At 39.8% G+C, this 17,625-nt stretch overlaps 1 protein-coding gene across 3 annotated transcripts; it reads right to left on the minus strand.

Annotated features, from left to right (window-relative positions):
• Positions 1-34: 34 nt before the first annotated feature.
• LOC148644536 (adhesion G protein-coupled receptor G5-like) lies at positions 35-17,305 on the minus strand. Of its 3 annotated transcripts, XM_088613808.1 has the most exons (15): positions 17,182-17,286; positions 15,911-16,045; positions 14,382-14,477; positions 13,406-13,660; positions 12,201-12,372; positions 11,111-11,258; positions 9,955-10,080; positions 8,512-8,628; positions 8,358-8,394; positions 7,561-7,655; positions 6,788-6,906; positions 5,735-6,003; positions 3,875-3,998; positions 2,856-3,136; positions 35-1,106 (listed from the first exon to the last, which is right to left on the minus strand). In XM_088613808.1, the coding sequence occupies exons 3-15, from the start codon at positions 14,467-14,469 to the stop codon at positions 949-951; spliced, it is 1,989 nt and encodes a 662-aa protein (XP_088469934.1). In that variant the 5' UTR covers positions 14,470-14,477; positions 15,911-16,045; positions 17,182-17,286; the 3' UTR covers positions 35-948. The 3 variants fall into 3 exon arrangements, with proteins under 3 accessions (XP_088469934.1, XP_088469933.1, XP_088469935.1); XM_088613807.1 differs by lacking the exon at positions 15,911-16,045 and having other exon boundaries at positions 17,182-17,305; XM_088613809.1 differs by lacking the exons at positions 15,911-16,045; positions 17,182-17,286 and adding an exon at positions 16,944-17,059.
• Between the last annotated feature and the right edge of the window lie 320 nt (positions 17,306-17,625).

Raw genomic sequence — 17,625 nt, forward strand, 5'->3', positions numbered from 1 at the left:
GACTGGATTTAGAATGAAATTCAACAGAAAAATATTGCTTGAAAAATTCTTTAATAACAACTCAACTAAACAACAACAGTAACATGTTACATATTCCTACAGATTGTCTATGTTCAAAATCAGCATTCCAAAGATTTTTTAAGTTCAGAAGTTACATTTGCCTACAACAGGATTTATATCTAGTAGCTTAAAAAGCAGGGTTTCAAGTGTTTAATTACATAATGCATGTACAGTATTATAGAAAAACAAGACTTCAGAAACAATCCAAAAAAGAATAAGTGTTAAATTGAATCAAAACCAGAATTCAATTTCTTGGTAAGATGTGAAGTGTTGGTTCTTGTTACAACATTTTAGGCCTCTGGCCTATTTTGCAGAGTGTTTATAATTGTGACAACACTGTATTATAGGTGTAGATTAAAATAAAGTGCGATCCATTATTACTAAGAAAAGCTTATAAAAGTAGACAATTTGACATTTATTATTGAAAAAATGTAATATGTTCTGATCAGAACGTTATGCTTTGCTTTCCATGGTATTTCCATGGTATTTTAAGAACTAGCATGGGACTCAGAATTAACTATAGCTTTAGAAATTATTCCATAATGATTAAGGGACAGGTGTGTTATTTTTACTTCTACATACAGGACTCAGTCACAAATTCAAGGTGAACATCAAACAGAAAGCTACATCAATAATCTACAGTACATCAATTTGGAATGTAGTGGGCATATGCAAAGTATATTCATGTGGCTATGTGCAACAGAAGCAATTACTGTATGTGTTATCTACTTCTCAGCAACTTCTGCTTGATGGGGTTTTAAATGTGAATGTACAGAAAATGCTTCCTGTTCCTGGTCAGTCCTGTGAGGTGTTAAATATACATAATGTTGGGTTCACATTGGTCATTGGTCTCAATGATGAACATTCTTTGAAAAGCGCCATGTTTTGCTATTTGTATGGGTCACTGTTCAACTCAGGGAACAGAACCTCCTTTGGTTTAGCAATGGAGCTTGTTTCACAGCCTGCGTAGGAGCTCTTAGTCTTAAAATCATTGGTTTTTACCCCCTTTGATGAGGAGGCACAAGTCCAGAGGAATATAAAAAAGCCTGTGGGTTAGAAAACACAGAGAGATTCTCTCCAGTAAGACTTGCTTATACCTTTTCTAGGGCTCACAGTTTATGACACAATTAAAAGAGCCTTTTCAAACACTGATCCCAAATACGCAATCCTATCTTTACATTTAAGAAACAAAAATTGAATTTCTCCAGTCAGGCTAGGGGAGGTCATTCCAGGATTTAGGAAGGGCAAAGGAAACCTTTTGTCTTTCTTGCTCGGCTTTGAATGATTTAATTGGATCAAGTAACTATTTGTCACAGACACTGTCACGATATTAGTTCCCCCTCCTTAAGGGTGCTCCAGCCCTATCACTTTAGACTTTATTCCATGCACCTGCGCCCTATTCCCTGCCCACCTTAAAAGCCAGGCGCTGACGCTCTTCCGGGCTCTGCATCTGATTTCCATATCGTGCGAGTCCGGGACCAGGAAGCGCCTGGTCCCGTTAAGGTTTTAACCCCCCTGTTCCTGTTCCTTGTCCCTGTCTGCCGGTTCCGACCCGGCCTTCGTGGTTTTTAATTCCTTCGTCGGATGGATCTCCTGGTTTTGGACTTACCCTTGCGTTTTGGATACTCTATGGATTACTCTTGGATCGTTCGCCTCGGCCACACCTCCCCCGTGCACCAGCGCACCTTGGACACGCCCCCTGTCTTCTGCCCCGTTTTCCTGCATGACATTTCCCCAATGTTTCCCCACTCCGTCGGACTGTGTCGTCCGCATAGGGTCCGGAAAGAACTGTTCGTTACAGACACCTGTTTTATTGCTTATTTACTGCTTCTGAGCAACTAGCAACCTTTAGTGAGCCCAGATATACAGAAAGTAATTCTGCTTAAGCTCAGGCGCATCAAGGCTCAGCTTGCTTTCTTACGAAATCTATTACACCCACTGTAAAAGAGGACCTGATCAGACTATGAGGGTGACTCTTGTGTGTGTTTCATTCAAGGGAAAGTGGAAGCAAACAAAGTGAATGCATGGGGGGTGTTTTAAAATGGGAAAACTAAACATTACATTTCAAAGTATGGCTAAAACTCAACACGTAGATGGTTAGACCAACTTCTGGAAGCTTAGTCCAGTGATGTTATTGTTTTATGGACTGGACCTGCTGTTCTCCTTTGCCAGCAGCTATATTTCCCTGCAGCTCACAGCTGGCAACCCACTGAAGCTCAGCAGGTGTGAGGCTCTTGGTACCAGGATGGGAGACCTCCTGGGAAAGCTAAGGTTGCTGCTGGGAGAGGTGTTAGTGGGAACAGTAGGGGGCGCTCTCCCTGCGGTCTGTGTGGGTCCTAATACCCCAGTATAGTAACAGGGACACTTCAGATAAGATGTAAAATCGAGGTCCCGACTCTCCATGGTCATTAAAAATCCCAGGGCGTTTCTCAAAAGGAGTAGTGGTGTAACCTTGTGTCCTGACAATATTTCCCCCGGACTTTACCAGTAACCTCCTAATAATTCCCATTTATGAATTGGCTTCATCACTCTGCTCTCCTCCCCACTGATAGTTGAAGTGTGGTGAGTTTTCTGGTGCTTAACATTTGTGGTGAAGGGAAAAGCGCTAAATAAGTGTAAGGATTATTTATTATTCTCCAAACGTCTGGCTTTTTAAACATTTCTAAGTTCCACTAAAACATAACCGTAACCGACTGACAGGAATGAATGAAAGAGCCAGCACCCGTCAATGAATACAGTTTCCTAATCTTTCTGTAAGGTAACACATTTCTCTGTTTTAAACCTAAAGAACTCACCTTGCAAAGAGTTGAAGATGGTGAACATGTACAACACAGGCGTAGTGAACACGCCGTGCCCGAAGAAAGCCAGGCCCCAGGTGGTCCCCAGCAGACAGGTCAGGCCTGTCACAGTGCACACGTCTTTCCAGAGAACACCCTTGTCTGAAGATTTGCCAAACCTGCGCAGCTGGCCAATCTTGACAGCCACTGTGATCAGGATCCCCATGTTGAACAGGAATATGATTCCGAAGTAGGCAATGTTAACTCCGTACAGGAAGTTCTGGTTCATAATCCAGCACCTGTTTGGTAATCACAAAAAGAAAATCTTTAAGCAGTGCCTTTGCTTAACTCTTGAGGTTCCCATTTGCAGTAGACTCAAGTTTGTCTTAATACCGACAGTATACAGAATGTTCTAGTACTGTTATTAGAATTTGAATTCTGGGCCATGTGGCTTCCTACAGGATATAGAGATTTGCAGAAAAGCTGTGGTGCCAGTGGCAGCCAGAGTATTGAAGAGCTGACAATAAATTGAGGCTGACAGGCAAAAACTTCACATAATATAAAATTCACAAGAACAGTAACTTCATATCTGCAACAGTGGCCTTTTCCAGAAATTTCACTTTTTACAACTACACATCCACAAAGTCCACACATCACACATTGTCCACACATTTTATGGACAAATCCAAATTGACAACATCAGTCCACCACAGACACATACCAGAATTATTTAATTTGATATTAACCTTCTCATTTAGAATATGTGGTTCAAGTTATGTAAAACAGATCATTTTTCCCAAAGAGAGTGAGTAGGTGAACTGCTGGCAAACATGTGTATTATATTTTTTAAGTAATTTCTGCTTGAGGAAAACATTAATTAGGAATTTACTCTTTAAAACAGCCATTTTCCTGTGGTCCTCTATCTTTAATCTTCTATATTATTGTCTCTCAGAACTTCAGAAACACATCATATTTTATGTGGAAGGTCTTCACAAGAATTTCTCTGAAAATCACATAATATACACAAGATTACTTACACTTGATGTTTTGACTGACTCGATGCTGATGCATTACTGGTTATTAATGAAGTGCTAAGGACACCATAGATCTCATATTTCCCATTAAGAGCCATTGATATTCCAACTATAACTGCAGGGATCCCTGTTAATGGAAGAAATTGTGAAATGCTATGGTCAGAGTTTTAGAATTTGAAAACCGATGTATAAGGATTTGAATACGTAAGGCTACAAATCTCTCTCACAGTTGAAAAACAGGTTCAGCCACTAGTATTGAACAGGTAGAGCACTGCAACATCATTGTCAGCTCTGTCATGGACCCACCAACCAATAGTAATGAGCTGCACCAGCATAAAGATGGCCTAGTGTAAGTGTGGTTAAGCAGTGAGGTGGACAGCATGACTAGATTTCTGGCTGCAGAAGGACTGGACACAGAGATTCCTCATCAGCTCATGGAGGTGTAGAGACCACATGTCATGTCACAGAAAGTGTTGTGGGGGAGGTGTGGTACCTTCAATTTAACTATAGAGGAAGTTAAACAAGCCAGATAAGTGGGTGAGAGTCCATGTCACAATGAAGGTAGAATTAGGGAAGGCAGAAGTGTGAAATGTGATGTTGCAGCAAGGAAATACATTACTTCCCTGTGTGCTTTTGTCATTCGCTTGTTGGTGTACTGCAAAGTGCACGCCCACTGGGGACTGAAGCATTTAACAGTTGATCACCAAACCACCTACACAGGGCTCTCTCTTCTGCAATGCAACACACTGTCATCAGCACCCGTTGACATTAATAAATGAGGGGTACCTGATGACCCACCTCACAGACCTGACATGGCAACCTTAGGATGTCCATCTCTCTGGGATGAGCTGTAGCAAGCAGCTAGGCCTTATCATCAGGAGCTTGACAAGAACATCTGCTCTGTCAGATAGGAAGTTTGTTGTCACAGTAGGACACAGCATGCAGAAAAGGGCTGTGTACTATTGCTTTCTTCTTAGTTAAACCTGCACATTGCCTTGGGAGCTCTTGCTAAGTTATTTGTTGGAACTCCCATGCGCTTCCTTCATTTAGATTTTTTGGAATCTAATAAGAGCCACTAAGAGCCTCCTAATTGACACTTCACAGAACATTCCAAACCTCTTTGGTATTTCTTTTTTACTTTCCTCCATTAACGGCGCAGGGTTTTCTTCCACTGGCTTTTCTTTTTCAATTTAAAGCCAAGCCTACCCTACCCAGAGTGCTCCTCTGCGGGTTCCCATCAGTGTGTCAAGAGCCATCAAGGAATCGCAGACGTTTTCAATAACACTAATGCGCTGTTCCCATCCAAGTTAGAGCACAGTCGATTCCAAACCAATTTAACGAGCTTCATTTGCATGACTAATGAATCACATAATGCGTGCAGACATTTACAGCACCTGCAATCATTCAAGAGGTATGATTTTGGGACTTCTTTCCGTCCTCAGTAAGCCTGGTTGATTTTGCTGTGCTGTAGAGCAGTGGTTCTCTAAGCTCTACGGTCCGCGGACCACTTGCACCAAGTCATAGATGCGGTGGACCTCCTATGCCTACGTCCACTTCTTACCCTGTAAAAATCATCACCTATTAATGGCCTTAAATTAAAATTGAATTAAATTTTATGAAAGTACTAATAATTTTATGAACAAAATTGCATATTTTGCAAATGTTTTTATTACTTAAAAAGTTAATGTGAAGAATGGAGCTGCTTAGACATGCTTTACTATTGCTATGAGTAGGTCAGCCCGCAGACCACCTGGCGCACGCTTGCGGACCACCAGTGGTCCACGGACCACACTTTGAGAGCCACTGCTGTAGAGGTCCACAGAAATTGCTAAAACTGCATGACTGTCCATCATGCTCTCTTACCCCATCCGGCCACAGACAGCTTGGAGATGTAGTGCCGAATGTACGTGTTGAAGACTTTGATCATGAGCAGGTACAGGTGCACTGCCTCGATGGCCATCCAGGTGAAGCAGGAGAGCAGGGAGTAGTGCATGAAGACAGCAATGAAAGTGCAGAGCGTGCTCATTGTCTTGCTGGTTAGCCACTCGTTCAGAAGGAAGGTCATGTTTAGCATGTACAGCGCAGCGCTCAGACACACGTGGATGGTGTAGGAGTGATCTCGTTTAGGGCTCCTGGGCGGCAAACAGATTTTGCCCATGTTATTGATTTCTTACAAGGCCCCTGACTTTCCTCACCATAGAACAAGCAAGTCATTTCATCGTAATCTCTCCTGTTGCCAACAGGCAATCCAGTACGCATATGCAATACTACTCCTATGGTTTTGCACGAGTGGTGGTCTCTTGTTATAGTCAATTTAAAAGTTTGTTTAAAAAAACTAATCACTTTTTTTCTTTAGAATTAAACAAAATATAAGTTGTTTTTCAGAATATCACTGTAGGTGTTCCCTGTGCCACATATGTTTTGGCTGTAATTAATAAACCTATTTTGCTTGCTGCCCACCTTGCAGCCGCTGCCCTAATATCTGGCTGGGCTTAACAGCCTACTGCACAGTACCTGGGATTCCCCAAGGCCCAGGGTATAACTCTTGGCCAGGATTCCCTTGTCCTTCCATGCTGCAGTGACCTGTGGAGCTTGGATAGCCAAGCCTACTGACAACCTCTGATTATAAGGTCCTGGGGTCTAAGAGAAGGGGCAATTCTAAATTCATGCTTCCAACCTTTACAGGACAGCAGTACACTGAAGGACAAGTACACAGGGACAAATTAAGAACAGAACAACATGAAGTCATCAATAAGAAAAAGAATTTGAACTTGTACAATAATATGTATGTGTATAAATGCATTCATGGCCTAAGGCATTGTTAAGTGACAACTAAGATCGAACGCTAACCATTACACTGAACCGCAATAACATAGTTTGAGACAAAACAGAAAATGCAAGCACTGAAGCACTGACCTGAGTATGAAGTAAGTTAAGACTGAAATAGCAGTAAACCCTGCTGACAGCCCACAACCGATGTAGCTGAGAACTGACAGAATCTGCCAGTCTGGCTCACTGATTTTACCCACAGGGACCTGTGGAGAAATGCCAATGTATGTTTAGTTGTTTTCTGCAAGTATTATTGACTCTGAAAGGTTGTTCTTATTCTTTTATTTTAGCTGGGGTGTGGGGTCTTGATGAAAATATGGCAGAATTCCAATTCAAATTACTTCTTCAAGGAAGCCCATTTAATAATCATGGAGTTTCAGTATCATTATTGTGTAATTTTATTTGGGAACTGACAGGACTACAGGGGGTGACACAATTCTGTATTGTCTATGGTTATACATAGATAATTTCTCGTTATCGCTGTTCTGACTATTATTAAAAAATCATTGTAGAATATATGTGAGGCTACAAGCTAGCTAATCTGAAATACAACAATTTCATAGGAAAGTTTAAATGTGCAATTGCAGTAGCTTTTGTATAAAAAACAAAACATCTACTTTTTAACACCCAGGCTAATTTTTGCTAATCATCTACAAGTGAACATTCAGAGATCACAGGGCAAGAAAACTTGATTTGGGAGCTACACATTGACATTATGCCTATCCAGATATTCATGCTGCCCCATAATCACAATGTCCCATAACGTGATTTAAAATCTGAGGTATAGGGTTTCCAAATATGCACAGCCAGTAAATCATAAAAACACAAAACACCAGAAAAGTAAAAAGGAATGGGAGTACCATGAGGACTGCAAATGGTGTCATGTGGTTGCAGGTACAAATGACGGTAGTGTTTGTTTTATTGGTATTACATCCATCAGTGCTCCATACTGACTCTGGAAAGGGGGTAGTTTTAAAGACATGAACAACTCTGTACTCACATACAACGTAATACATCTAGTCTTAAATAGTCTTAATAGTAATCCATTCATAGAATCTCTGTATGTCTCATAGTTAAAAAGGTGGTGCCAACCTGACGTTTTTCTATGAAAAAACATTCAAACAAATTGCCATTGTTCACTTTCTTAATACATTGGATAAAAGCTGCAACTGAATTTCAGAGATATTTAAGCCCAACAAAACTGATATTTGATATTTCTTTCAGTTTTGGCAGATCTTGTATTATAAACTGTAAATGATATCGCCGTACATGTAAATGAATGCTATACACCTTAAAGTCAAGCTTGATTAATAACTTTGTATGAATACATTATGTCTGTTTCAAGAAAGTAAGTACTTCGAATAGTGTTTAATCTTCCTTATGTACTATGTCACCTAATGAATTATTTTACAGAACCTGAAGTAATCTAAATTGCAGGTAAAGACTACAGTTTAAAAAGGAAAAAACATAGCTTCCCTCTCTTAGCACCTATAGAATAAGCAGCTTTTCCTCTTTAATTTATTTTGAAAAAAGGGAAGATCATCTTAAATATGAAAAAGCAGTTATCCTGGACAGGGTGTCATTAAAGGGTTTGCAATATGTTGGAATTACAAACAGTATAACTTTTAAAGGATTTTAAATTGCTTTAAACATTTACCTGAATTGTAGAATTTACATGTTTCTGTGTAATTTGCCTGTCAAAGAGAGAACAAATTAAAAACAAATTAAAAAATTAAAATTATATTAAAAACAAAGCCTTAGAACAACAAAAAAACTTAAAATGCTGCAATTTTGACAGTGGGGATACTTACATCAGTTTTGTTGTAGAGAGGGAAATTCAATGTAAGTGGGTTTTTCAGTCCAGAAATAGTTTCACCAACCACTTCTATTTGTATGACCATGCTCCTCACTTCCTCACCAGCTGCAGTCTGTAAAGATAGAGAGGGATAGTACAGATCCCAGCTATTAAATGCATATTTGTAAAAGTATCTAAGATGGAAGGCTGCAACTCTCATCTGGCAACCCACAGAAGCTCAGCAGTATGAGCCTGGCCAGGACCTGGATGGGAGACCTCCTGGGAAAGCTAAGGTTGCTGCTGTAAGAAGTGTTTAGTGGGGCCAGCAGGGGGTGCTCACCCTGCGGTCTATGTGGGTCCTAGTGATGACAACACTAGACTGTAAAAAGGCACCTTCCTTCGGATGAGATGTAAAACTGAGGTCCTGCCTCTCTGTGGTCATTAAAAATCCCAAGGCGTCTGTCGAAAGGAGTAGATATGTAACCTTGTGTCCTGGCCATATTTCCCCATGGACTTTACCAATCGTGGCCTCCTAATAATCCCCATCTATGAATTGGCTTCATTACTCCTCCCCACTGAGAGCTGGTGTGTGGTGAGCGTCCTGGTATACTATGGCTGCTGTCGCATCATTCAGGTGGATGCTGCACATTGGTGTTGGTGGAGGGGAGTCCCCATTACCTGTAAAGCGCTTTGAGTGGAGTGTCCAGAAAAGCGCTATATAAGTGTAAGAATTTTTTATTATTAGACGCATTTCGTATTGCATGACAGGGACTGAACTTCCCAGACTTAAATGACAGTAAAGAAACAAAGTACACTAAAAGGCAGAAAATCTGAAAACACAAAAGCCCTTTTATTAAAATATATATTAAAATCTATAAATTATTATAAACTAACCTCTTAATTACCTAACCCTCTTGAAACAATGGCATCAAATGAAACAAAAAGGATGGACACCAGGTTTTGACAGAGAAGGGTGGGAGGCAGATGCATGTAAAATGAATGGAAAATACAGATAAACTTCCCATCCATCCATATTCTAACTGCTCTATCCATTATAGGGTCTCAAGGGAGCCAGAGCCTATCTGGGCGAGGAATGGGGACAAAGCAGGGTACACCCTGGAAGGGATACCAATCCATAACAGGGCACAAACAGACACAGACAAGCACATACTCACACCATGGACAGTTTTCCCATTAGCCAATTAACCTACGATTATGTTTTTGGACCGTGGAAGGAAAACGCAGCACCCAGAGGAAACCCACACGAACATGAGGAGAACATACGAACTCCGCAAAGATGGCACTCCAGGTCGGAATTGAACCCTGGGCCCACTGACCCCAGGGTGAGTTAACAGTGCTAACCCCTGCACCGCTGTGCTGCTCTCCTCAAATTTTATCAGTGTTTAAAATGATACCTCGTCTTTAAACAAAACATGTTGACAATTTAAATGCACTGTACCTTGAACTGATCTGCTGATTCAAAACATGCCACCGCAACTCTTTTTTCTGTATTATTGTTGTTTTTAGAAAGTGCTTCCAGGGGAAACCGTATTTCTGGTGTGTAAGCTTTTTTCGTAGTAGAGACCTATAGAAATGAAGAGCAATTACATTTTTAAATCAATGCAAAAGAAGTTGATAAGTAACTTCAGGTTTTTCACTTTGTTTCAGTGCCTTGAAAGCAGTCACTCAGAGAGCGCAAACAGTGGAGAAGCATGTCCACATTTTGTTCTCGCACGAGAGGTACAGATTGAAACACAAAGTCAACCAGACCCACATATCGAGAAAGGAGACTCTCATTAGAGAAAGGAGCTTTCATGGAAATATCACCATGAGCTGACAGAAGAGTAGGAGCACGAAGTCGATAAAAAACTAATTACATGGGAATAATAGCAATTTCAAATTCCATTCAATTTTTTTGATGCTGACAGAACATTTAAAAACATAGTCCAAATAGAAAATTGCAATAAGTTAGGCTTCGTTTAAGGACTACAGGATATAGGGGTACTGCATGACCTGATTTGGGAACCCCTAAACCATTTTTCACAAACAAAACAGTACCATAATTCCAATAGTATTACATCACCTGAAATGCAAAATAAAAAATACTTTTTAGATTGAATAACTAGGCTTATCAAGAATCTGATAAACCTTTCATATTTCACCTCTATAACCACATAAACTCTACAACAGTGGCACAATTATTCACTTTTCTTTAAACTAAAGAGGATGGACCTGTAATTTAACATTTGAAAGAAGTGGGAGAGGGAGAGGGACAGAGCTGGTGCAGAGAGTGTCCAGATGAAGAGAGATCTGGGATTCTTGGAGGGAATTGTGAAGAGCTGAAATCTGTAAATGAATGGAGAGGCTCTGAGAGAAGAGGGAAGGGCTCATTGAGAGAAGACGGAAGGTTTATGGAAATCTTGGCTTCTGATGTCTATCTGGACTAGTTCTAGAATCCTAGTAAAGAAAGACAGACAGAAAGGTCAGGGAAATCAAGGGTCAGAGATAATAGGTTTGGAGAGGTCCTTGATTCCAGCTGCTTGGCTGTGTTGTGGGAAAGGGTTGGCTAATCTTCACCCTATTAAGTATACTGTACATGTGATATTTCACTTTACCTGTGGCATAGCAATATCAATTTCTTGTGGTGTTGTGCTGGTGATCTTCATCTTGTACACAACTATTGCTACTTCTGGTGTAGTGACAGTAATATTATTTCCACTGAAATCCATATTCATTACATTCTGTATGACCTTTTTCTGGATTCTGTGAACAAAAAAAAAAATTAAACTAAAAATAGCTAGGGCAGGCACAACAGTGATCAAGCCGTCTCTCATAAACTCAGTTAACAGGGTCCCTCAGATGCAAAGCATGTTAGTGTCCAATGTTCTCTAGCTATTCCAGATATTCCTGATTTGTGTGTTAAATGCAAATTTCACCCTGTGGAGGTTTGTCCTAAAATCGTATGTTCTGTGATTATTCACAATTATTGTCCCAAAACTCTATACAATTGGTCTTCATTCTCTTAGGTCTGACCTACATATCCAGGAAAGGAAAATGGCAAATCTATGTTTTCTTTATGTCAGAGCTGTGATTGATGTGCACTGGAAGAGATATGAATAGGCCTGGAGTTGACTGCCTTCCTGTTCTTTTTAAATGGGAAATGTGTATAATACAGAGGAGGTCAGATTCTTTCCAAGCTGCTCAGTCTTCCATCCTCTAAGTCCTGCTATCTGATGGGGATTTCTGAGCTCTTCTGTTAGGGAGGAGTTTGTCACCTAGGCAAGGCCGATGGGTAGAGCTTTCTTTCTGTGTTGTTCGTTGCATTGTTGCTTTGTTTCCTCACAACATAACAATCATACAGAAAATGTGGGCACCTACTGTAAATGAATGGATACAGATCTCACTTTTTGAGTGATTCACATTGCATGAGGGTTCCTGAATTTCAGCTTTATACTGAATCCTAGTAAGAGATCTGTCCCATAGTCACAATGTTATGAATTCACTTATGCTGCAGTAATCTCAGATTCACCTCCTGTAATTAAAACAATCCCAGTGTTCCCAGTTTTGTTACTGTTTCATTTTTGATAGTAATGTAATTGGACACTTGTAATATTCACAATGCTTAAGGTAAGTTTTGCTGGTACAATATAACATATGCAAGTTGAAAAAGTAGTGGTAACTGAATATTATTTTATCCAAACTTACTCATTGTACGTGTATGTGTTGTTCAAATCTTCCGTGAAGTTGCAGGATTTTTTCAATATTGGAAGCTTTTGTATTACATCCAATATATTGGGATTGTTTTTGAGACTGTTTAGAGTATTAGTTATGTCCGATTCATTGCAAACAGTAATGTTACAAGTAGAACTCGTATTCCCTGCAGAAAGATATAATCAGGAATACAAAATTGAAGTGCATTTAAAACCAAGAGAGTATGGAACAAGTTTTTCAGGTCTGTTGTTGAAGCTGAAACCCTGTTTCCTTCAAGAAACAGCAGAACTACTAACTGCCTAACAGGCAATATAGCAATATATATTGCTTTGGTCTGTAACTATTCTTACGTTACCTATAACCTGGAAGAAATAGTATTGCTGGGGGGAGATAACACATATATACAGTGACAGATAAAAGTCATTTTAGCTTTAATTTGAAACTGGTAATCATTTTGTTTATTAGGTGAATCAAGTAATTTCTCACAAGGGGGACTTTTAGTAATAATAAACTTTATTTCATATTGCACCTTTAAAAGTGGCTTCTCAAAGTACTTTACAGTTAGAAGAAAAGCACACAATGAGAGGAGACAGCAGAATTACACAATTACAATAAGGGTTTGGAATCCAGTAAGAAAGCAAAGGTGCAAACACAGAACCAATTAAATTAAAGCTCTTCTAAAGAAGAAGGTTTTGAGTCTTGATTTAAAAGTCTTCAGGGAAGGTGATTCTCTGATATCGTTTGGGATAGAATTCTAGAGCTTTGGGGTGCAGCAGGACACGGCCCTGTCCCCTATAATATACTGACAGGAGAGTAGAAATAGACTAACTAACTTTGCTTGGCTGGAAGCTGGGACAATAGTAAATCAGACAGGTACTGAGGTGTCAAGTCTGAGGAGCCTTATAGGTGAGTATGAGCATGTTTGCACGTGAGCAGTGAACATGTACAGTACTGACCTCTTGTCAGTGCATCAGTTATATCTGATATAATTACGCTAGATGTGCGTTTGGAAGTGTTAACTTATATACGGTAAACACGTCATCATCATATCACTTTCAATAAGCACTTATCCAGTTCAGGGTGAAGGTGCCATGGAGGCTATCCTGGGAAATATTGGGTGCAAAGCAGGATACACTCTGGACAGGATGCCAACACAGGTACTGAAAAAACGACTTTGAAAAATGTTAATGAATACTTACAATTTTCAGACGCCACTGTGAAAAATGAATTCCCCTGATTAAAACTACTGGATATCTGCATTTGGCTGCAGTTGGCTAATGTTGAGTTTATTTTTTGAGAAACTTTTGTGCAATCTATGAAACAGTCTGTTCCATTGAATTTGCATGTCACTGTCGGACTAGTGAAAGTCTCTTTAAGAATTAAAGTCAATGTATTTAACGTCGCATTGAAGGTAAGTTCTGAAGTATTTCTATTGTAACACATAGCCGCATTTTCTGAAAAACAAAAGGAAGAGGGACAAATGCTTATTAGGTAGCATTCAAAGGACACAGCATCTAATTAGATGTTGTTCAGCCACTAATGTTGCATGCAGTTCATGTACAAACACAATTCAGTTAGGTTGACTCGTAAAGTAAAACGCTGTTGTATTAATGTTGTCATGGTGTAAAGTTTCGCAGAAGTAATATTTGTCTGAAAAACATCACTAGAAAAATTAATATTTCAGACAGTGGAGTACAATGTCAAGTTCTATTACCTTCTTAATCGGGAATCAACATTCTCTTCCAGCAGGCGTACAGTACATGGTAACACACTGAGCACGTTTTGCAAATTAGCACTATTTGATTCTCAGTTACAGAGTCATCATTTACAGTACTTAGGTCTGCTGTGTTAATAGAAAGTGACTACAAGTAAGAATAAAGAAAAATAATAGTTCACAAGAATATCTGCATTTTAATTACCAGTAAGACAGTCAAGATCCATCATAAACTAGCCATAACAAGTCTCAAGTGGAAGCTTTCACAAGTGAACACTAGACTCAGCTATCAAACGATTAAATATGAAACTAAACAAAAATCTGTTCATCTACACCTAGAAATGTGCAAGACGATCTGAATACAATTCTTTTTGGAGAAGCTTGCTTCAAGGAAAGCAAGGAGGTTAACACAGAATGATGCACAATCCAACCCAAATATCATCTTCTAATTTATTACATACCTTCACTTCTTGAGAAACAGATGGTGCACATAAAGGTTGTGATGGTGACCAAATAGAAAGACCTCACTGTGTTCCTTATGTTCACCATTGTAGTGTCTGTAGGGGAGGGGAATAGGAAGAGTGAAATTATTTCATTTGCCGAGTCTTTGCATTGCCCTACTGAAAGCCTCAGTGGCGTGCTTCATGACGAAACAAGCATGTGAGAGGATAAAAGAGCATTGTAAACATCAGCCACTGTTTCAGCTAATAAAGTGGGTGTCTGAAGCAGACTAGCCACCATGTTCTCCTGGATAAAGGCGGTGATCCTCAGATCAGTAAACTGCTAAATAAACATTTAAATGGGCAAGGTGGGTGAAAAGGATTACACTCATTTTTAACCTGTATAGAGCTCTTTTGGGGGGGTTCTATACAGCCATAAGATACTGTATAAGATAAGAGATTAAGATCACTTTATTTGCCATATACAATTTCTTGCTTTGGGAATTCATCTTTTTCACATACCCCAGCTTTCACTGGGGGTCAGAGCACTGGGTCAGCCATTGTACAGCACCCCTGGAGCAGTTGGGGTTAAGGGCCTTGCTCAGGGGCCCAACAGAGTAGGATTCCTCTGCCAGCCGCGGGATTTGAACCGGCAACCTTCCAGTCACAGGGTCAGAGCCTTAGCCACAGTACCACCGGCTGGACTCGGAGCCTTGCCTCAATTAACTACTAACTACCAAGTGGGCCGGGCAGTGGTTGTCTGCTCTTAATCAAATTTACAAGTACGTTTTTGTAAATTCAACAGAATCACGTCTACTTCAGTATACTGATGTTTATTTGCCTATTTAGTGGACTTTCAAAGTGGGAGAGAAATTGCTGAAGGTTAAAAATCATCACAATTTCAAAAAGGAACAAATCTGGTTAATTTACAGGGAAATGACAGACAGATGCAAAAATCCTAGAATTACGTAGACCACCACATAGAGGCAACAAGAACAGGCACAATACTAAACACAGAAAAACATATGTATCCTTCACCCTCAAAATCAGCACAAGACCTAAAAATACTGTCTTCTCCCTCTTATTCCATTAACTCTCAACCCCCTAACACATCACAGTAATCCTCCCACTTGTTCAGGTGGGCCAGTTACATGAGCAGGCATTGCCATTTCAACCTAAAACAAAATTAATAAAATCTGTTACATCAAAAACACAAAGTAAAACAATATCCGCATTCACTTGTGAGTCGAATCTGATCGGTAAGAAAAAGAAAAAAAAATGAAATACATTTATAAGATTCATGGCTACTATTGTTACACTTTATGAAGGATTTGTGTTCATATGAACTGTATGTGTCTGCTGTTTACTTTAACCACAAGCCTCAATGAACAACATGATGTTCTGGTGTTAACGCCTTTGTTCTCATTTTTACGCCCAAACTAGAGGTAACGACTAACATTTTCACTTCCAGAACTGTGATACACATTGACACGCACTTGTCACAAATCCAGCCTATTCATTGCCTATATAATAAATAAGTCTGCTCACACCTGAAGAAGGCTCCACGGCCGAAACGTTGTGTTCTCTTTCTTCTTTTTTTCAGCATGGAATAAACCTATTACTTGTTCCTTTGCAGCCTACGCATGCTGACGCAGCTACCCACCTGAACTAATAAATAAGTCACTCTGCAAAGTAGAAAAAACTCTTCAGAGACAAATAAACTGTATTTTTAATAGTCAGACCACGAATCCTCCTCTGCCAGATCTAAAAAAATTCATCAGGAGGATATCTGAAGTTGGGAAAAGAGAAGTGCACAATGTTACATTAGCAGGAAGGAGACTGAAGAGGTGTATAATGCTGAGTATAATGCTATACTGGTACAAATACTCCCCCCTCTTTATGGAATGTCCTCTTTTGTGAGTGTTTAGATATGGTTAACCAAGCAAACCCCACCTTACTCGAACCTAGATAAGGATGTAACTCACATAACAAGAAACAGAAATCCTTTCATTTTTATTGGGGATTGAATGTTTAGTACTGTATCAAATTGTATATACAGTATAATATTCACAGCATTCATTATTTATAGTATTTGAATTTCCAAGACCGCATTTTCTGAGGTAATATTTTTCAGTGATTTTCTTAATACATACTGTACAGCCTCTGGTAAATGCCTGGTACTTTTCACTTCTGTGCCATGCATAGATAATGCTAAACATGAATGGATTTATAATTGCGAAAACCAAGCAAGGTCCCAACTCAAGCCTAGAGATTCATTATCCCAGAGCTGATCCTGGTTTCTGTAGCATTAGGAGGACTAAGACTATGTAACTCTCCACCTAGAATGGAAATGCTGGCACCCACTTGTACACCTGCTTGAGCTGGAGCATGTGATGTAGGGCAGGATACCTTGTTCAGGAGGAGAGCCCCAGTATCCAGACTGGGCCGCTTGAACCCACAGGCATTCAGTTATCCAGACCCTCACCACCACTCTATGCTGTTCCCAGCCCAGGATCAACAATACCGCAAAAGAAAACATTACCTCATTAACATTACCTCAGTATTACATTGAAAAGGTATTACCTCAACATTGCTTGTGCCAATCCTAGTGTCAGTCACTTCGCAATTTGTTTTCTGAATTATTCTGGAATAATTATGAACCATACTTAGATTAAGCACTTCAGGCTCCACCCTTAAAGCAGACGTTTTATGGTTGTTAAGCAAGAAGCTGTGCGTCTACATGATCTGTGGTAGCTTCCCATGTCACATCGATCTCACCTGAAGAATCTCATCAGCCTGTATTGTGAAACTCCAAACTTACCTTGCAAAATTGTTTTTTCACCCAAAGACTGAACTCTATTCTACTATCCCCATTTGATGTAAATCCCTCACTGTCATGTTCGTCTTCCACTAGTGAACTCGCCGAGGCAGGAGGCTCGTTCTGATATGCGGGAATTTGCATACATGGATTTAAATACCAGGCGGGCTTGAAGTTCACAGCTTCCTATTGTCTGTCAGTGTAGATTACCTTGCCTGTTATGAAGCGATTTTCTAATGATAAAATACACAAACAATTCCATGCAAATGTGAGACCTAGCTATGAAAGGAAATGTTATTAACGTAAGTGTGGTGAACACAATGACCTGTCTCATGCCACCGGTCAGATGGAAGAAGTTTTGACGTAACTGTTTGTGTAATGCAAATGTCTGGGGGCAATGTGTTCATTTTTTCACAGTAAACAGGTATTTACACACAGACTAAACGA

This window comes from Lepisosteus platostomus, chromosome 20 (assembly GCF_059453375.1).
Source record: "Lepisosteus platostomus isolate fLepPlt1 chromosome 20, fLepPlt1.hap1, whole genome shotgun sequence".
NCBI classification, from domain to species: Eukaryota; Metazoa; Chordata; class Actinopteri; order Semionotiformes; family Lepisosteidae; genus Lepisosteus; species Lepisosteus platostomus.